This window comes from Rissa tridactyla, chromosome 4, assembly GCF_028500815.1.
Source record: "Rissa tridactyla isolate bRisTri1 chromosome 4, bRisTri1.patW.cur.20221130, whole genome shotgun sequence".
Classification (NCBI taxonomy): Eukaryota; Metazoa; Chordata; class Aves; order Charadriiformes; family Laridae; genus Rissa; species Rissa tridactyla.
In genome coordinates, this window is record NC_071469.1 from 69,628,918 (window position 1) to 69,649,252 (window position 20,335).

Here is a 20,335-nt window from a genome sequence, read left to right on the forward strand (position 1 = left end):
TGTCCAGCCCTGCTGTCTGTGACTGCACATTGCAGAAGAAGGAACCTAACAGCTCTTGTTTTACTTGTTTATGCAGGTAGTTTTGCAGAGAAGACTTACGAGTGGAGCTCAGAGGAGGAGGAATCCGTGAGGAAGGCAGGACCAGTGCAAGTCCTCATTGTCAAAGATGACCATTCCTTCGAACTGGATGAAGCTGCACTGAACCGCATCCTCCTCTCAGAGGCTGTCAGAGATAAAGAGGTGGTGGCTGTGTCCGTTGCTGGAGCTTTTAGAAAAGGAAAATCATTCCTGATGGACTTCATGCTGCGGTACATGTACAATAAGGTATGGCTCCAGCTCAGGTGGCTCTTCCCAGGGGTATGGTGCTGCTGCTCATTGCTCCCACGTACCGCCCAGGGATGAGCTGGACAGGACATTTGGTGCTCTAGGAATGCTCAAGCCTCTCATTACCATGGGCTTCACAAAATAAAATAGAGCAGATCCTTCCACAGCCCTGGGCACCAGTGTACTCTTGACTTTGGAGCAGAGATGTTCACATTTGCTGCCCTGTAGGAAACCTCTCTTATAGGGGCTGCCCTCCTCCAGCACTGGAGTGAAAGCAGCACAGAGGGAAAGTGTAGAACCAAAGTGAGATGAGAACTATAGCAACTTCTTGTGTTCCTGCCTGCAGGAAGCAGTGGACTGGGTTGGAGATTACAATGAGCCTCTGACTGGTTTCTCCTGGCGGGGAGGATCTGAGCGGGAGACAACCGGCATTCAGATATGGAGCGAGGTTTTCCTGGTGGACAAACCCGATGGTAAAAAGGTGAGTGCTTCTCTGTTGCATAGCAGTGTGTCACTAGTCAACTCATTTTTCTCTTCCAGACTCTTCTGCCTTGTCTTAGGTGGCCTGTGCAAGTTTAGAGAAGGTCTTCAACACCGTATCCCTAATCTAGCAGGAATGGGTTTAATGCAATGAATTGATATGATGTCTGGGTGTCCCTGATGTGCTGTCTGGGTGTCCCTTCAACACTGGACGTCCCAGAGTTTATTTCTCTGCTGCTACCAGGGATGTTGAATCTGTGGTCCTTGCAAACTACTCCCCTTTCCTAGAGCAGTAGCTGTAAAATGGAGCGTTCTTCATTCAGGGTGGTGAAATACAATGCAAACTGGATTTGGGGGCATCCTGCAAATTCAAGTTATAGCCAGGAATATTTGTATTCATCTCCTCTTTAACGAAGAGCCCAACACCCAAGTGACACTGAATTATTCATGGTGTGATCTCTAATACTGGCTGAATGTATTTTGGGTTAAGGAGGTGTGATATGCTGCTGTGTTTGGCTTCTGTGACGTGAAGCTAATGAAGACTCAGGAAAAGACCCATCCATAGTGACAGCAGGTATTTGAGGAGCAAAGCAGTTCCCTTCTCTGCATTGCATAGCATTTATTTCGCTGCCTGATGGAGTCGTCACGCTGTCAAGAGTGACTGGGCTGTTCTTTTCTTTTGTTCTCCACCAGTTATTAGTCTGAGGCAGAAGCAGCGAGATTCCCACTGCAATAATGCAGCTGACATTCACCCACACACACACTTTTGGCATTTGAGAGTGATTTTGCTTGGATGCAGATGCTGAATGGGTGCACCCAAGCTGACATGGAGCTTTCTGCCTCTCAGGTTGCAGTGTTGCTGATGGACACACAGGGGACCTTTGACAGCCAGTCCACCCTGCGGGATTCGGCCACTGTATTTGCCCTTAGCACAATGATCAGCTCAATACAGGTAAGAAGGGGGATGTCTCCAGGAATCATTTCCTAAAAGGCAGTGGCAAAAACCCAGTAACACTGCAGCTAGCCAGGGCCTTTGGTGGGAGAGAGAAAGGCCATCATGTTGGCTGCACCGAGTGCAGCATTCACACGTGACTCCATCATCACAGGGAACAGTCTCATCTCACCCCAAGAGCAGGGCCAGCAGCAGGTGCATCCCTTTGCTTCCAGCTACCAAAGAGGAAAGGACCTTGGTCTGGGGAACTGGGTGTGCTTTTTGTCTCAGTGCTGCTGGAGAAGCCTCTGGGCTGGAGGTGTTCACGCACCAGTAACCACATAGCCTGTTAGGGCTTCCCTTCCTGCCATCTGGCCTTTGCACTTGGAGGACAGTGTGAAGGAGCTGGAAGCTGCATCCTGGTACAGAGCTCAGCACATCATAAAAATGTAGATAAAGGAACATTACATGGACCCGACGGCTTTGAGGCTGGGGCAAGACTGGTCCTGATGCTCCCATACTGGAGTGTTTTGCTGCACAGGGAGCAGCAATGTCTGTCTGTCTGACAGTGTGAGTCTGTCCAGCGGTACAGCTGTGCTTGGGGCCTGCCTTGTACTGGCACCATGGGCCAGCTGGGACTTTGGCTGTGTCCCCATTGGTAATGTCATAGGCTTTAACTACACTGACCCACGCATTGGCCCAAAGAACAACCATTGCGAGTGCTCTGAAGTTTTTGTTTTCAAATGCAGGTTTATAACTTGTCCCAGAACGTGCAGGAGGATGATCTGCAGCACTTGCAGGTAAGACCCTTGTCCCTGCTGCTCTGCAGCACCAGGGTACCTGGATTACGCTCCACACTTGCAAACTGTTTTGCTCTGGAAAGGCACTTTTGCATTCGGACCCACAAAAGGGTTTTTCAGTTTCCCAACTCTCATATTGTTTCATGGGCATAGAGGAACAGTCATTTGGGTTGAAACCATCTTGCCTATGCTCTCGTAGCATGGCTTCTTGGGGGCCTGGGTCCTCTGGCAGGGCAGTCAGAGAGACACTGCCAGGAGGGACCATTCCTGTCTCTGGGATGCTTGCATTCCTCAAGGCTGATCACCTGTGGAGCTCGAAATGGCCCATGGCTTTGCTTTGTGCTGCAGCGGGAGGCTGGAGGGCGCAGAGAGGCTGAAAGAACCAAGCTGTTAAGTCCAGAAAAAAGTAGCCGAGAGGGGAGGTGGTGACATCTTCAGCTGTGTATGACGCCGCTGCAAAGTGGAGGGCAGTATCTCTTCCTATGTCCACAGCGCAGCCAGAGAGGGTTAAGGTGACTTTCTAATGGTGAGGTTAGAGGAGCATCAAACAGACTGTGTAGGGTAGAGTACCCGTCACAGAGCATCTCGGTGCGGAGTACCCATCACAGGTCTGCCAGGAACAGTTTGTATACAGCCGACACTGGCCTGTATGTCCTTCCATGGGATTATACGGGGTTCCCTCGGAGAGCAGAGCCCCATCAGAGGCCAGGACTGACCCATGGCGCTGGAAACACACAATGACTTGCAGAAGGGGCTAAAGTGACTAGTAATAGGGAGGCATCCAGGGTAGTTAACCATGTATTGGCTGTACTCCTGCTGCTGTTACCGTCCGTCCGCTGCTCCATGAGTAGGGGCAGCAAAAGTGCTCATTTGACTTAAGTGATGGGGAAGCTGAAGGTAGAAGTTGCACTGTTCGTGCTGTAGGACGGGATCCTTGGCTTGTTAGGAGAAGCCCAAAGAAATTGGGTAGCTGTTTATAAGCCTGACCATTGACATCTGGTACTGGCTCAGTACAGGTGACCCCGAAGGGTAATTACAGCCCTGACTGTTAGAGAGAAGCAGCTAATTGGATTTTTGTGGCACAGGTGTCCTGCCCATTTCGTGATATTACCTCTAGCTTTTTCTTCTGTTTAGATGGTTGATTTGTTAGGTAGGTTTTTCCAGGAGGTTAAGAAAAAGGAAAGTCCATCTGGAAAAATCAGCATTTGAAGAATTCCATATCATTTCAGTCAGTAAATATTTATAACAATAATGTCTTTTTAACATTGAGCTCATCCAGTGTTACTCTGATCTTCCAGTTTGGGTTTTAAGCCATTATTGTTTAACATGTTGACCCATTTTAAGGCATCTGTGAAATACGTTATTGTGCCTTTGGTTAGAAATTACAGTCCAGAGAGACTGGAGAGCCTTCAAATCTTGCTGGTAGGCTGATCTTACAGTCTTTGCACAGCAGGGGTTTGCAGGGAAAGTACTTATTTCTGAATTCATTTCCGCTTCTTCTTGGAGTGTTTAAAGAGAGCGGGGCTCCAGCAGTCCCCTGCAGCACGTGAAGTTTCTGGTTGGTAGGAAAGCAAGAGCAAGCAGCTGATTTGAGCCGTTTTTCACAGATTTGGCAGCCAAAAATTCCGGGCTGAGATCTTTCGTGCGAGGGCTCAGAACGGTGATTGCCTGTAACAGCTCTGTGTGCCTTTCAGGTGTGAACCGAAAGCACAGCCAGCCAGTTTCTATTCCAGCTCTGCAAATGGTGCTGTTAGCCCTGAGACAACAACCGTCCCTTGCCACTGTGCCTGTGGCCTACAGCCGTCTGTGTGTCCATGAGGACCGGCAAACTAACAGTCCTGTTGTTCTTTGCTTCTCCTTCCAGCTTTTCACCGAGTATGGCCGGCTGGCCATGGAGGAGACATTCTTGAAACCTTTCCAGGTGAGTCCAAGGGTCCTGGCCAGCATACGTCCCCTCTGCCAGAGGTGGCTTGGCCCTGAGCTGATTGGCTTCACCACGAGGTGTCACTGCAGTTTGCAGGACGGGGAGGAGATGGGGATGCCTGGGGACTGGCTCAGCTCTGAGAAGGAAAGGCTTTGTGCTTCCTTGCCCCTGAAGAGGCTTCCAGATACATCCAACATCGCTCTTTCATTCCTCTCTGAACCCTTGCCATCCCGAGAGCTCTGCCCTCTCCTGCCAGACGTCCTGCCAGGCTTGGAAAGCAGTCAGGTTTTGCAGCAGGTTTGTCACACCGTCTTCTCAGGGACTTGGCCCAGCCTTCACTCTGAGAGGTTTGAACCCTCCTGCCCTGGGAATCCCTGCTCCTGGCAAAATGAAAGGATGAGGATTAGCTCAGAGCTCTCGCAAGTGACAGCAGAGCTGTGGGAAGGCTCTGTTTAAGTGGGGTTTTAACTTCAAATAAGGGACATCTGTTCACCCTGCTGCTTCCCAACCCGTGAAAAGCTGGCGTTCAAAAAAAGGAGAGCGTTGGGCAGGCAAGAGCTTGCTCTGGACACCAGAGCTGTGAGCAGCTGGGAGGATGGAGGGCTGGGACAGCCCCTTCTAGTAGGAAAGCGAACATGAACAAAAAGAGACAAAGCAGAAGGCAGCGGGGCAGAAGGAACCTGTGACATGGCTGAGGCAGCTCACTAAACCTCCTTTAGCAGATCAAGAAATGATTTCATATGGCTTTGATTATGGCTACACCGAATCCTGTGCACCTGGGAAGGTGGTGGAACAGTTTTTAAAGCTTTCGGGGGTCTGTGGTACCAGGTGTGGGGCAGGGAGCGGGGCCTGAGGGGATGGAGGGAGCAATGCTGCGAGGTCCCCAAGTGTCCTCAAGCCGCAGTGGAGATGGAGGACTCATTGCATGATCAGGGTGGTAAACAGAAGGAGAACACCTTCTGTGGGGCTCTGGCCTTATCCTGTACAAGTTGTTCCTTTAACCAGACGCTCTTTGGCAGTCCCAATGGCTTGGTCCAGCTTCCAGCTGGCATCCATGGGAGGGTTGGTGGCAGCTGGATGGGGGTTTGTGAGCTTCACAAAGTGGAAAACAGCAGAGAACAAAACATGCTGTAAAAACGCACATAGTAATTGGGAATGGATTACAGTTGTTTTACTTTTTCCTTCCAATACAAAAAGAGAATTGCCATCCTCACCACCATCCTGGAAGGCCTAAGGGGTTTATAGAGTGTGTGTGCTCAGGAAGTGGAAATAAAATTGAAAGGTTAAAAAATACAACAAATGGACAAATTGAAATTTCGGGGAGCTTCAAGGGTATATTGGATGCTGGCACGGGCACATGACTGATAAACGATATGAAAGCTACCAGTAAAAATATATGACTTGTAGTAGCAAGAGCTAGGAGAAAAAGTTGTAACATGGTACAGAAAAAAGCCAGACATTAAATAAATATTCCTGTTCCTTATTTAAAAACTATCAGGATAATGTAGACAAATATTTCAGTGAAAGTGAAATACTTCTTACTCCGTCAGTAAAAAGGAGGCTGTAAAGGGAAACTTTTAAGTATGCTTAAGTCATTAGGACTGGATAATAGGCTCTGATTTTACCAAAGACCATAATTGCTGTCAAGTCACCCAGTTTTGTTCCTAGCAAGTCTTGTCAAACAATCCCATTATCAATTTTTAAAAGACCATGAGTTCGGTTGATAAAGGTTACTATCACCATGATATGTTGCCTTCTGTAAGCCTTATCTCCCTACGATGCTGATTAAAAGCAAGTGAACAACATACCGAGTCAGCATTGTCTGTTTTAATCCATTGTAAACGGATTAAAAACTCATTAACTGATAGATGACAGAGCACGCCGAACTAATTTTAATAGGGAATCATCATCCTTCAGAAGTGTTTCCTTGGGGCTACCCCCAGGGTCTCTCTGATTCACTGTCATCTTCATTAATGATCTGGGGGAAAATATCAAACGACTGGTGGAAACCCTTGCAGATGTGATAAAATTTGGTAGAAGGAGCAATGGTGATGTGGCGGGTGAGCAATGGAGACCTCCTGCCCACATCGCAAGGTGGGCTTGTTTCTGCAAAGCACATTTTTAAAGACGTTTGGATTAGGAAGCAGGAGCAGGGCGATGGTAAATAAACTGCTTTTCCAGTGGGGAGGATGAGGCAGCGTGCAGCTCAGTGTCTGCAGCTGGGGCTGGACAAAGTCAGAGGAGCAACGAGGAGCATGCTGTTAATGAGGGGGCAGTTTAATGGTTAGGGTGGCTTAACGAGAGACGCAGGGGCTTCTGTAGCTGCAGGCTTTAAACCGAGACAGCTCTCTTTGCAGAAGAGAGTCTACAGCTTGAGTTTCTTGGGTGAGATTCTAGGCCCGTAAGTCAAACACGCTGAAACTCTTTTGTCCTTAAAATATACAAATCTGTAAGGGAGGCTTTGGAAAACAGCTCCTATAGGAAAACGCTGCCAAGCAGGGAGTGCAGAGAAGGTGTTGATAGCGAGGCAGTTGCATGGATCCTGCTGGGAAGGAAGGAATACTTGGCAGTGAAAAATTAACGTTGCCCTTCGGCTCCCTCCTCTCCACGGTGTGTCCTCGCTTTTGTGCTGAAGCGGAACCACCCATTCTGCCCCGTGCGCCCTCACCGGACACCAGTCCCGTTCATGATGCCTTCGCAAAGGCTGGCAGTGTGCTGGGCTGGAGGGGCTGAGGTTGGGTAGGAGGCATGGTAAAGACAGCCCGTCTGGAACAATTTTGCTTAAGAAAAAAAGAAAATCATTCCAGAGTCAAACAGTGCAAGGCACGCGTAATGTGTTTGTGGAAAAGTCCTAAACATGGACATGTCTCTTAAGCATCTCATGGTCTAAGAAAGAACAGCGTGTCCTGAAACAGCTAACTGGGTGCAGTCGCTGTGGCTTGTCAGGCAGTTAGGAATGGCCAACTGACTGTTCTCTCTCTTTTTTTAACCTTTCCTGATGTTTTATGGAAGAGAAGTAAGGAGGGGAAATATTTTCCCTCCCTCCACTAAATCTTTGTTCTAAACATAGACAATTTTTAGGGAAATTCCAGTGAAATGGATTCCACTTGCTGACCTGCTTACTCATGTGCACGAGAGGAACCCTGGCACCCCTGCCAGGCCCTCCTGGGCTTCGGCGGTCAGGGCTTCCCCCTCCAAACTGTGTGTTCGTTACACGGCACATAGGTCCCTTGCACAGACGAGACACTGGGGACAGGATTTTTTTCTGAAAACATTTTTTTTTTTTTTTTTAAAGATTAAAAGTTGACCGTACTGGTATTTATTTATTTATTGCATAGGAACTTTAGTTCTTCAATAAAGATTACAAAAGCCAGTGATTTCTTATTCACCCTCGTTATCCTGCATCTGCTTCTCATTAAAAGTCTGTCTGGAAGGCTGCCCAGTGAAAAAGGCTGAAAAAATGAGCCTGTAAAATTCCCATAGGATGGAACTAAATGTAGCTGGAATTAAAAATCTCGCTGCCTTTTGTCCTGGTTAGCTAAAATCTCTTTCTTGTTTTGCAAGTTTAAATGATTGACGCTATTTTTCAGGCTAGGGAATCAAACTGCTGCCCTGCAAACCTGTACAGCAGTCCTGGGTTTGCTCCCCCCTTCCCCTTGTGGGACACAGCCACACATGCCGCGGGTCTGCATGGTCTCAGCGCCATGGTGGGATGGCCCTGCACACAGGGGTATTTCCACCAGTAAAGGCGTGAGATGCTGCTGGAGCTGGGCAGAGACTGGGGGCCACGTCTTGTTGTGGCACAAGGGTGGGGACGAGGATACTGGGGGGGGTCCTGCCACCATAGTGGGCTCCAACGTCTGCTACGAGTGGTGGTGGCAGGATGGGAGGCCCTGAAATCCTTTGTGATCCCCCTTTTGATAACGTCCAGCAGAATTGGAGGTGTCATGTAGCCAGTCCTGGTCCTACAACTAGCAACACCCTTGAAAAATGAGTTTTTCTGAGCTGGCTCTGGAGCAGCTGGTAACTTTGACTCAGTGGGTGCTGTGTGGCACTGACCCTGTTGTGTTTCTGTCTCTTTTTCTAGTCCCTTATATTCCTTGTTCGTGACTGGAGCTTCCCTTATGAATTTTCCTATGGATCTGATGGTGGTGCAAGATTTCTGGAGAAGCGACTGAAGGTGTGTTCTTTCTGATCTGGGTTCATCTAATGAGCAATGCAAGTCCGGGGGTACACTCATGAGTGGTGGAGAGTGAGGAGGCAAATCTGGCTGGTGACCCAGGGATGATACACTGCCATCCCCTGCCTGGATGGAGAGTGCACAGGGCGTGAGGGTGAGACCCTGATTTTGGGGACAGCCGGCACTGGCAAGCGTAGTCCTGGGCAGGGAGCAGGGAATGGGGTGCAGAGCACCGGCACCAGAGAGGGTTCACCTGGGGGCGGGCCACAGTGCGAGCTGTTAGGTGTGAACTGTGGTGTACAGAGATGCTTGTGACAGTCACACCCAGTGCCTTAAGATCACAGAAGAGGCATTTTAGGAGGCTGAATTCCCTTGCCACGTTCAGTGGAGGGCTGGGGCCGCCTGTGCTAGGCTTCTGCCCAAGCCCGGGCTCCCTGGGGCTCACTTGCTGGGAGCAGCTGGGAGAGGCGTTAGAGATGGGAGTCAGCAGATTCCCCAGAGATCAGGAGCGATGCTTTAGTAATAGGCAGTTGTACAGTAAAACTGATGGGCGAGGGCTCCGCTGGGATTAATCAGGAAATGCATGGGTGATTTGGTAGTGCAGAGACCTAATTAAAGGGGAGACAAGGAAGGCCCTAGTGGGAAATCTCAAATGTTTTTATATTCCAGTCATACACAGACATACACATTTTCCAAACGATAATAACATGCCCCAGGGCACGCGGTCAGAGACACTCTAGTTCCTTGGTTGCTGGAAGAGCCTTGTCTTTGTCCTTGTATGCCATGCCCCCATGGGATGTCCTTCTGTGTTGCTTTTTCCCGCTGTGAGCAGCCACAGCGCGGAGTACCCTGCTCCTGCCAGCACCGCTGCCCCAGTGTTACCAGTGTCCCCATCAGAAGGAAAGCCCCTGATCCCAAACTGGTGTCTCACAGGTCTCGGGAAATCAACATGAGGAGCTGCAGAACGTCAGAAAGCACATCCATTCCTGCTTCACCAAAATCTCCTGCTTCCTCTTACCTCATCCGGGCCTGAAAGTCGCCACCAACCCTAATTTCGATGGAAAACTGAAAGGTAGGAAGGCAAAGGTCTGGTTTTTAAGCGGATACCTTAGATGCCCTCCTAGTTCCTGAAACCTCTCTAGGTATTTTCCATGAAAAACTTCTGGGAGAGGAATTGGATCCTCTTCCCAATGAGGTACACACACTTGGCTCATTCTTCCAAGTCCAGCAGCTGCCTGTTGCCAGTTGCTTTTAACCTAAGAAAGAGGTGGAGGCCGAACAGATGGGAAAGCTGAAAAGGTGTGGGACGCCGAAAAGGTCTCGGAGCTGCTGGCAATAAGCACTATCGGGACAGATGGCTGATAGGCAACCGGGAAAGGGCAGGGCTGAGATAGGAAGTTTATGGACTCGGTGTTAAGCCTGCAATTAACTCCTGTGCCTCATTTGCAGTTCGGCGCAGACGCAGAGTGGTGCAGACTGGTGGCTGCAAGGCAGGCTGGTGCTTGCAGAGGATGGAAGGCCAGTTACACATGCTCTCAGGGGAACGTTATTTCACTTTGAAAAGCTTTCCAAGGAATATTTAATCGTCCTGACTTATCTGATCAGTGGTTTCCCTACAGGGCAGAGTTAGTTCAACAGGTACCGAAAAAAAAAAAAGAGAAAGGAAAAAAAGCCGTGGTAACATTCTCCACCCTGAAAGGAGCCATGTGCTGTGGATTCTTTTAGTCGTTTGTAGTGAACGAACTGCTTACCAGCATCGCTGCTTGCAATCTTAGCAATAGAGAAAGTGGCCCATTAGTCACTTAAAATAAATCAGCAGACAGAAAGAAGTTACTTTTTCCCTGGTTTTGTCTGGCTGGTGATCAGACTTGTTCTTCTGGCAAACTCTGTGCTAACCAGCAAGCAGGAGAGCGATGCCGCAGAGGGAGGTGTGCTGGTGGAAATGGAGCTGATCTCTGTTAGCTCCCTCCTTAATTTCAGGTGCTGAGTAGTATTGAACAAGTGGTGTGCGCTGAACTGGCACAGGAGTTGGCAGCGGCTTCTTGACACCGTTTTCCTTGTTCCCTCAGAGCTGTACACAGCTTTTTGTGCCCTGATGGAAGAAATGGGCACATTCCCCTCTCTCCTTACCTTCCAAGTGTGTTGTTTTTTCTGTCTCTGGCCTTGTACAAGTTTAATTTAAATGGCAATAAATGGATGTCAGACACTAAGAAGGCATAAGAATGACTGTTAGGAGATGAGTCTCTCTGTTGAAGTGACACAAGCAGCCTGTGGACCCCTCAAACAGTGCCCTGTGCCAGCTCTGTGCTTTGCCAAAGGGGAGAGGCTGGTAGGAGCAGAGATTGTGCCTGTTCCTGGTACCTTCACCAAGGGGTGCCCGATGGTGCGATGTAAGCGCACAGGAGTCCTTAGTGTATGTGTACCAAAATGTCTAATGGTTTGCAAAAGCTTTAAAATGCTTTGCAGTGAGAATTTCACATATGGGTTCATAGAGGACCAAGAACTCAGCACAGAAGATCTTACCTGCTGGCACGGGAGGTGGGGGGGTGAGAGCCAGAGAGCCTAAGCCCTGGCAGCGGATTTCTACTACGGGTGCCATAGAGCAATGCAAAGGGAAGGCACAGCACGTGTCTGTGCCCCGTACGCTAAAGGTCGTGATTTGCAGAGTGTATGTGTCTAGGCAAGAAGATGATGCTCTCTGGCTGTCAGCGTTGCGTGCACTTTACCCGTGTCATCGGCAAAAGCAGAGCTGTTTTTTTCCCCCTGCGGTCACGTTTGTGTTTGCACAAGTATTTTTGAGACTGTGAAGCGAGTTTGTGGGTATATGCACAGCTCTACATTCTGTCCGGGGGTTAACTAACAACTTAAATGGGGCCACGATCATTTATGCTTGCTCGCATCACTAAGTTGTAGGGTGTCTGAGTCTCTGGCTTTGACTCTCCTGCTCCTGTTTCATGTGAGTGCACACTGAAGCACAAGTCTGACGGAACGCTGGTACTGATAACGTTGGGTTTTGTTTTCAGAAATAGACGATGAGTTCATCAAGAACTTGAAGATTTTGATTCCTTGGCTTCTTAGTCCCGAGAGCCTGGACGTTAAGGAGATCAATGGAAACCATATCACCTGTCGAGGCCTTGTGGAGTATTTTAAGGTATTGGCTTATTTGAGAGAAATTTGGCTTATTAATCTGTGGCACACTTTCACTTTTGCTGTAATTAAAGGGGAAAGCAGCAGCAGGCAGAGGAAACGTTCTTGGTCTAGCTAATAGTCCTGGCTCCCATTGCTGCAGAGAGCAAACACCTTGCAGTCGCATGTTTGGCCGTGCAGTAAGCACAAGAAGAGGGCAGGGTTGTTTCTCCCCCTTCCCTGGAGAAATGAGGACCAGGGGGAGGTGGGCTGAGGGCCGTATTCCCATTGCCTTTGGAAAAAAGCTTATTTTTGTTGTCATGACTACTGGGACATTTTAATGCAAGACATCAGTGAGTAAGTCTCACCGCCTACTCTCCAGGGCTACCTGACTCTGGCTTCTTCTCCTTCAGTGAAGGACAGAGGTAGGTGCAAATTTGATGGTAGAGATACTCAGCCTAAGTGATGGAATGAGAGCCTTGAGTGACCGACCCAGGCCACCCAAGGAGTCGACCTCGCGCCATGCTACGTAGCATTTTCTGACAGAGCATCCCCTGCTGAAGCCATCTTGTGCCAGGAACGTCCTCCTCTTCTGTGCTTTTAACATCCTGTTAAAGCTGTGCCTGGAACTGGGTGGGGGTGTTTGCGTGTTGCTCGTGAATGCCGTATTCAATGTGTTTTCATTTTCTGTGCGCTGTTTTGCAGGCATACATAAAGATCTACCAAGGGGAAGAATTACCACACCCAAAGTCAATGCTGCAGGTACGTGAGTGTGAGCTGGTGGGCATCCAGGCACTGTAATTGCCGTTGATTTGCACTTAACTGTCAGAGGTGGCCAGCTAGTGCAGCACATTGGGTCTTCTGTGAACTTAGTTCAAACGCCTTAGTGTAACAACCCAAGAAATGGCCCTTTTGGAAGTATTTGGCAGTCAGGAGGCTGATACGGCTTAGCAATCGCAGCAGCACAGCTCAGGCACCTCGGCCGGAGTGTGGTGTCTCGCTGTCTGTGCACACAGCAGCCAGCTGAGCCGAATTTATTCCCCTGTAGGTGAACAGCATCGTTTTTGGCTGCGGTGGGGCCGCACATGGAGGTGACGCGGCCCCACACACGGGCAGCGGCTGCCGGGCTGCAGCTCTGCTCTCCGAGCCAGACGGCTTTGCGGGAGGTTGCAGCTGTAGCTGTTTACATACGGCTGAGCCTTTTATCTGTTCTCTTGCTGTTTCCCACAGCCAAAGCCAAAGTTTTCGTTGCTCTGGCTTGGACGATAGGAATCCTCTCTTCATGCAGCCTTTTGCCTGGGGGGACATGGAAATACGGGGTGATCTTTTTTGGCACCGGTCAGAGGCTGGGGAGAGTACACTTGGCTAAAACAAGGGAGCTGTTTAATTCTGTACATGTGCACCAGGGCACCGTGCACGTCCTGGCCGCGTACACGTGTGGCCCATGGGTACCCAGGCAGCCAGTGGCTGCTGCTCTCTGCAATTACACTTCTTAACCCTGTCTTTCTGCAGCTGAACTTTGTACCCCTTTTGTCCTTCGTGCAGGCCACAGCAGAAGCCAACAATTTAGCAGCGGTTGCCACTGCCAAAGATACCTACAGCAGGAGAATGGAAGAGGTAGGTGGTGCTGAGCACGTCGTTTCACAGCGCTCACATCTCCTGGCTCTCCTGTCCTCATGGGGAAGCCTCCCTGCCTGGGTTCTTGGGAGAAAACGTCCTGCATGGACTTGTCCAGGAGCGGTTACATGTCCAGTCCCAGTGTTCATTGGTCCCAAAAAGGGTCTCTCCTATGTTTATGGTGGAAAAGGGGCTTTCTCACAGGGTGGAGCAATGCCTGGTCAGGGTGTCATGACAGGACAAGGGAGGGTGGTTGACAAAGGGTCGCTGTTTCATCCGATGGCAGCTTTTTGCAGACCACGTGGCCTCTGCTGAATTTGCATCCTCTTCCCAGTGTTCCCCAGCACGGGTAGATGGAACCCAAAAATGTGATGTATTGGGGTGGCAACGCTGCTTGACCGTGCAACCCGTGCTATGGCTGGTGCTAATTAGGAGATAAAGTCATTATAACTGGCTTTTCACCTGTGCCCTGCCCTGTCAGCCCATCTCTTTGCTCTGGTGACCCCCAGATGTTGTGATGTTTTAAGTCAAGCTCAGATCCCAGCCTGTCTCCAGCCGCTTCCAGGCCCCCTCTCTGTTCACCAGTATGGGAGATTGCTGCCTATTGGCAGGAGAGGGGTGTGGACCGCCCGTGGACTGCTCTGGGCCTTTAAAACTAATGTGTCCGTACTCTGAAGCAGAAGGAAAATGCTGCGGAGTTTCCAGCACTGGAAGATGCTGGGGTTCAGGGTCCTGCCGGTCAGCGTGGCTCAGCCATCGGTGTTGCCCGAGATTCTGGCTAAGGGTATGAGTGAATGGAGTAGGGGAGCTGTGGGACGCAGCTTCACAGTGCAGACACCTGCCGCCCCGTTTTCACCTGCACCTTGCAGAGCTGTCCCAGATGGACAGCATCAATATGGAGGTCTTCCTGCAGGATCTAGCGGTCCGTGCCAAACGGGAGCCTGTGGAGCCCTAATTCCAGTGGTTTGCATGGCAGAGCACAAGAGCTGTGGGTGCTGAGGTTTCTGGAGTGATTGGACTGTGTTTTCCACGCAGGTCTGTGGTGGGGACAAGCCCTTCCTTGCACCTAGTGACCTCCAGACCAAACACATGGAGCTGAAGGAGGAGGCCGTGAAGCTGTTTCGCGGGGTGAAGAAGATGGGTGGGGAGGAGTTCAGCCGTCGCTACCTCCAGCAGCTGGAGAACGAGATAGATGAGCTCTACATCCAGTACATCAAGCACAACGACAGCAAGAACATCTTCCACGCCGCCCGCACCCCCGCCACGCTCTTTGTGGTCATCTTCATCACTTACGTGATAGCTGGAGTGACCGGTTTCATTGGCTTGGACATCATAGCCAGTCTGTGCAACATGATCATGGGCTTGACACTTATCACACTGTGTACCTGGGCATATATCAGATACTCTGGGGAGTACAGAGAACTGGGCGCAGTAATAGACCAAGTGGCCGCAGCGTTATGGGACCAGGTAGGATAAAGAGCTTTTGATTTAAAACAAAAAAAAAAACCACACACCCCTCCCCCTACAAGTTCTGAAGTGTTTGCGTTTCCTGGGACTTTTCCTCCCCTTTGAAATGGCTTTTGCATTTGTATTTAGGGTTGTTAGATGCTCCCTCCTGGCCTGCCTGGGCAGATCCAGCTGCTTGAGCTGGTTGTGGTGTGATCAGAGAGGGGAGACCTGTGCCCTGTCTTCTTCAGGCAGCAGGACGATGAGTTTTAGGCCATTCCTTAGACCTTCTAGATGGGGAAAGCAGGGAGAGAGGAAATCTTCTCAGATCAGTTTGTGGAGCTGATTGTAAGAGGGAGGTGTCGTAGGGACTGGAGATGGGCCTGGGTGGGACTGCGCTGTGGTTGTAGCGCAGGTAGGCAGGAGGAGATGGGTTGGAGAGTAGGAGTGACCAGCAAGGCTGGAGCTGCGTACCAGCCCACCCTGTCCCCTGCTCTGAATCCTGCCCAGCGTGAAAGACAAGCCGTGTAGATCCGGGCTGGGGATGAGAAAACTCACAGCAAGCTATTTTGTTTTGCCTTTTTTTTTTTTAATTCTTGCCTCCCCCATCACCAAATGCCGATCTGTGGAGCCTTAGACCTTGCGGGAACGGGGCAGCTTTGCCTGGGGTCCCACAGGAGCCGGGGCGTGTGGGTTTTGTGTGCACGCCTGTGTATGTCAAACAGAAAGAGCCGTATCGCTGTCCTGGTTCAGGGCAGGGATTTTGGCTCTCCCCGGGTCTGCTGGAGACTGAGGCCAGGTCTCAGCTCTGCCTGTTTTGGCGCTGGGCCCCGCTTTCCCTTTGCAGCCGCACTGCGCTGGCTCAGTTGGTCTCACCCCCTCTATTTTGATTGATTCATTTTTTTTTTCCAAACAACATGGGAAGGTCTTGGTTGGACCCTGATGTCCAGAAACACCTCTAAAATCTTAAAAATGGTCAGAGTGAGTAAGCGTGTGTCCCCCCCGCACCCCCTGTATTGCTCTGCCGGTGTTCTGAACAGTGCCGTTGCAGCGGCCGGCCCTGGCAGGGTTATCTCACAGCCCACGGCCGCGGTATTTTTAACGCTCGGTCCTTCCTGTTTCCCTTTCTGCAGCAGCACTTTCCTCTCCCCATTGCCGAGCTGCTGGGGAAAGCCCAGACCCTGCAGGTTCCTGCTGATCCCCTTCACCCCGGCCAGGGGAGCAGCCCACCCGAACGCAGCTGCCGCCGTGGGCCCGTGTGCCAAAATAACATTTAAAGGGCTGCGATGACATCCTGTCCTTCCCGTGGCACAGCCGCGCTGGGCTCGTTGTTCGTTCAGCCCTCAGAAGCCACCAGCCGCAGTCGTGGGTTTTATTTCTGTAGTGCCTCAAAGGGGAAAGGGCCGTTCTCAACAGCCTTACCTGCCCCTCCCCTGATTTTTATCCACCAGCGACGTTTTTGGCGAAGAGTGACCACGTTTGCCTGGTTCCCGTCGCTGTGCGGAGAGCTGCAGCTGGGGCTAAACACGCAGCTTTGGGCGGGGGGGGGAGGTCAAAAAATAACGAAGCGTTTATTGTTCAGTTCCTTCACCCCAGAGCTGGGTAGCGGTGTTGCTCAGCCGCGCTGCCTTTAAAATAAGGCGGCTTGAGAGCAAGAGCGGCCCCTTGCCTGCGTCCCGGGTGGGTTCATCCTGCCGACCCTGTCCTCAGCATCCACAGAAAGCCCTGCTGCGGTGCCGGCAGTGCCCATGCCGCAGCCTTTTGCTCGGGGATTCTCCCCCGGGGGCGGTGGGGGGGAGGCTGGTGTGTTTAAGCCCAGCGTTTGCCCATCCCTGGGCAGGACCCAGCCCGGGGGGGGGTTAAGCGAGGACAGGAGGTGGCCAGCAGGAAGCCAGAGATGCTGCCCACTTGCAACCTGCCCAACTGGTTAGAAAAATAAAGAGGTTAAAGTGCCCGCAGCTGCTCGCCGGCCCCCGCGGGCTGTGCGGCACGGCTTTCCAACTGCAGGGAAAGGTCTCCCCAGACGGAGCTGTGCGGCCGGGCAGTGCTGGCCCCCCTGCAGCCACCGGGGCTCGGGCAGCGGGACTCTGCTCGCCACAATGCACAGGGCTGGGTGGCCCAGTGCCCCGGGTGGGTTCAAAGCCCCCGTGGCTCTGTCCTGTGCGAGCGTTCGGTGTCCCGTTATGGTGGGACCGACTGCAGGAGGGGTGGACGGAGCCCTGAGGGGTCCCGCAAGGGCTGGGCGAGGACACAGCCATGTTGGCCCCAGTAAGTGGCTCTGGCCGGAGGCGTGAGCACTGTGCGCTCCCGCGGGCGTGCATGATACACAGAGATGCTTCTTTTTTTTTTTTTCTTTTTCTTTCTCCTCTTTTTCTCAATGCCTCTCCCCAGGGAAGCACGAATGAGGTAAGTGGCTCTCGTTCCCCCCATCTCCTTGGCATGCCATTCCCCTCAGCCCCCCACGGCCGTGGGCTCCTGGGGGAAAGTGTCTCAGCCCCAGCTGCACGTTTCGGCCACATCGCTGCCTTTGGGCTTGTGGAGGCCGGGGGTGGGGCTACGAGGGCTCTAGGGAGTGTCTGGCATCCTGGCCCTGTACCAGAGGATGAGCTCTGGTTGTTCCCTGTGATCCAGATGCCCAGGGAAGGGGGTTAAATGTGGGCACTGGGCTCCAGGCGGTGCTGGGAGCCAAGCTGGGGCGGGGGGGGGGAGATTTGGGCGGGGGGGGGGATGTGTGCGTGTGTGTGTTTGTTTGTTATGATGGGGATCTTCATCTGTCTCCCATCAGTTCTGCTCGGGGATTTTCCCGTTGTGCTGAGAGGTCAAACCGAGCCACCAGCTTGTTTTGCAGCACCAACGCTGCAGGCGCTGGCGCAGGCAGAGCAGGCAGAGGCCTCTCTATGCTGCTGCGCGTTGTGTTTTGGGCAAAAACACCCCGTACCAGATTGAGTAAGCCGATGGCAGAGCCCGGGAGACATATTTCATCTCCCCAGGCTCTGGCCGGGGCAGCAGGCCGAGTACGGCCCTCGTACGCCGGGCTGGCCTCCGCTCGCCCAGGGGCACAATGCCGGGCTGCTGGCCAGGCCTGCGCCGAGGGCAACGGGAACCTCATTTAGGTAAAGCCTCCTCAGCAGCTAATTAAACCGGTGAGAGCATCCCAGTCTGTATTCCTGCACACATACGTTAATCCTGCGTTGCAGCCGGGTGCCACCCCAGTCTGGCAGAGGCGCGGGACAAAAGACAGCTCTGTCTTTTAGTGTGTCACCAAAGCCCGACAGCTCCATCAGCCACTGAGTTTTGTGGGCAGTTCCTCTGAAAAGAAAGTTGGAGCAGCTCGCACAGGTCCAAAAGGCCATTTAAAAAAAAAAAAAAAAAAAAAAAGAAAGGTAGTTAAAAATCAACCTCTTCCTTCCCCCATGGCCGGTTTGGTACTTGCTGTGCCACAAATGCTGAGCAGGTACAAGGACGCCGGCCTCGGGGTCCAGGGGCTTTGCTCTGCCTTGTGCAGCAGCGAGAGGCAGAACTCGGGCTCGTCAAGTAAAAATCAGCTCTTTGAGACTGGTTTGGCATGGGGGAAAAAAAAAAAAAAAAAAAAAGCCTAAACGAGCACAATATGCTGCAAGGTCGCTTATGTGGGATTTGAAGGTGTATTTTCAAGAAAGAAACCCAGAGAAGCTGCGTGAAGTCTCCTCCATTGGTCCACTGCATTCCCAAACAATCCCGAAACACTCGCAGGCAAAGCCCCACCTGCGGTTTCCTGCCTCTTTCCTGCCACCCTGTCCCCAGCTGATCCTGGCTCACCGCCACTCTGCAGGTCCCCGTGGGTGTTCGGGTGGTTTTTATTTCCCAGTGACAATTTCATTTGAAGTGGAAATGTCAGAGCCGGTCACGGCAGGTCCTCTGCAGCCAGACCCGGATCTTGGCATCTCCTGTGCCATTGGCACTCAGTTTTATACCTGCCGAGGGTGGGGGATGGGGAGGGTTTGCCTTGTTAGACGAGCAAAGGCCAGGCTTTTCTGTCAGACCGGGGAATGTGCACCTGGGTACAAATGGGAAATGGTAAAATTCGAAGAAAAAGAAAAAAAATCAATCGGCATTCATGCGGAGAAAAAATCATCCAGCCAAGGCAGGTACCTGTCACACAGCAAAGCCGCCGGTGTGGAAAACACGGCGGTGTAAAACAAAATGCTGGCGATGGAGAAATTTAAACTCTGTGTCTGAAACCCGTAAGAAAAACCCAACCCCCCGTAAGTCCCTTATTTGTCCTCCAGGTGGTCCTTGATTGAATACAACTCCAGGGGGCTCCTCCTCAGCTGAGTCGTTTGAAAAATTAGCAAACTATTGATCATTCTTTTCCCCGTTGGACACTTCAAGAGTCGGTGCCCAAAAACAAGCAGCGGCTGGTTTGAAGCACAGCCCGTGGGTGGCACCCGAGTGGGGCCGGGGCCGTCACCGTCCTCTCTCTCTCTCTTTTTCCCCAGGCTTTGTACAAACTGTACAGCGCGGCGGCGACCCACAGACACTTGTACCATCACGCCTTCCCCGCACAGAGCGCGGAGCCTGCCCCGGGCGCCGAGAGGAAGAAGGTGTAAAGCGGGCACGTTCCCGGCGCCGCAGGAGCGCCCCCCCCCCGGGTTCCTCGCTCCAGTCCTTGCACCCATCGCAAGCTCCTGCTGCTGCCCGGGGAGGGCGAGTCGTCCCCGAGGCCCTTCGGTGTGCAACGGGAAGACGTGGGCACGGTTTTCCTTGTGTTCATATGTACATATTGGTACCGCTGCAACTACAAAGTGCTTTTAATTTGTAATAGCCAGCGTACTTCCCAGCTCGGTTACGAAGCCTTATGTTTCCCTTCTCAATTAGTCACGAATTCACTGAAGAAATCATAATTTACATACGATACTGCAACTAAAAATCTTCCAGACCTTAGCGTTATTCAAAAGCCAACTTCTTTTCAGATACTTGAACGAGTACAATGTAACCAAGTTTTTTCTTCAATTAACTGTTTAATTACATAATTAAAAAAATGTATTAACTTGCTTTATCAGAAACTGTAAGGGCACTTCAGCTGTGGTATGTGAATGATCTCGTAGGGAAAGCGTCCTTCTCTGTCCGTGCCTGATGCACCAGGTGTCACTGTACATGTGTTGGAGAAAGCGTCACTGTATTTCTGTACATATATCCATTATAGTGCATAGAACGCGTGGTCAACGGTTTATTCTTTTATCGTCAGAACTATTAAAGTTTGCTTTCGGTTCCTAAGAAGCTGGTTATACAGGAAGCAATTATTGACTAACGAGGCGAGAGCTTCCCCGCTTGGGTCCTTTACCTTCTTCCTTACCTTCAAAGGGTTCCCTTTGCCCGCCCGGACAGTGCTTTGCTTTTAGCTTGATACTCCAAAACCACCAATTTCCACCACCCCGATCAGATCTTTTTACTGATTATAAGAATATTTTATTTGACATTCTAAAAGGCAAAAAAAAAAAAAAAAAAAAATCAGCAGGGCAACTTCT

General features: G+C 51.2%; 1 protein-coding gene across 9 annotated transcripts in view; it reads left to right on the forward strand.

The window, feature by feature from the left end:
* Positions 1 to 20,328, forward strand: part of ATL1 (atlastin GTPase 1) — a 31,531-nt gene extending 11,203 nt beyond the window's left edge. For 3 of the 9 annotated variants that reach the window (XM_054197984.1, XM_054197983.1, XM_054197985.1), the window contains exons 2-13: positions 77 to 324; positions 671 to 805; positions 1,652 to 1,756; positions 2,485 to 2,535; positions 4,400 to 4,456; positions 8,547 to 8,639; positions 9,573 to 9,711; positions 11,663 to 11,790; positions 12,471 to 12,527; positions 13,311 to 13,382; positions 14,418 to 14,849; positions 17,220 to 17,517. In XM_054197984.1, coding sequence (XP_054053959.1) covers positions 77 to 324; positions 671 to 805; positions 1,652 to 1,756; positions 2,485 to 2,535; positions 4,400 to 4,456; positions 8,547 to 8,639; positions 9,573 to 9,711; positions 11,663 to 11,790; positions 12,471 to 12,527; positions 13,311 to 13,382; positions 14,418 to 14,849; positions 17,220 to 17,480 — 1,778 coding nt within the window. In that variant the 3' untranslated portion in view covers positions 17,481 to 17,517. Of the gene's footprint in view, positions 1 to 76; positions 325 to 670; positions 806 to 1,651; positions 1,757 to 2,484; positions 2,536 to 4,399; positions 4,457 to 8,546; positions 8,640 to 9,572; positions 9,712 to 11,662; positions 11,791 to 12,470; positions 12,528 to 13,310; positions 13,383 to 14,417; positions 14,850 to 15,753; positions 17,518 to 19,306 lie in introns of those variants that run through there. The other 6 variants (XR_008465886.1, XM_054197986.1, XM_054197989.1 and 3 more) reach the window with 6 other exon arrangements.
* The last annotated feature ends 7 nt before the right edge of the window (positions 20,329 to 20,335 follow it).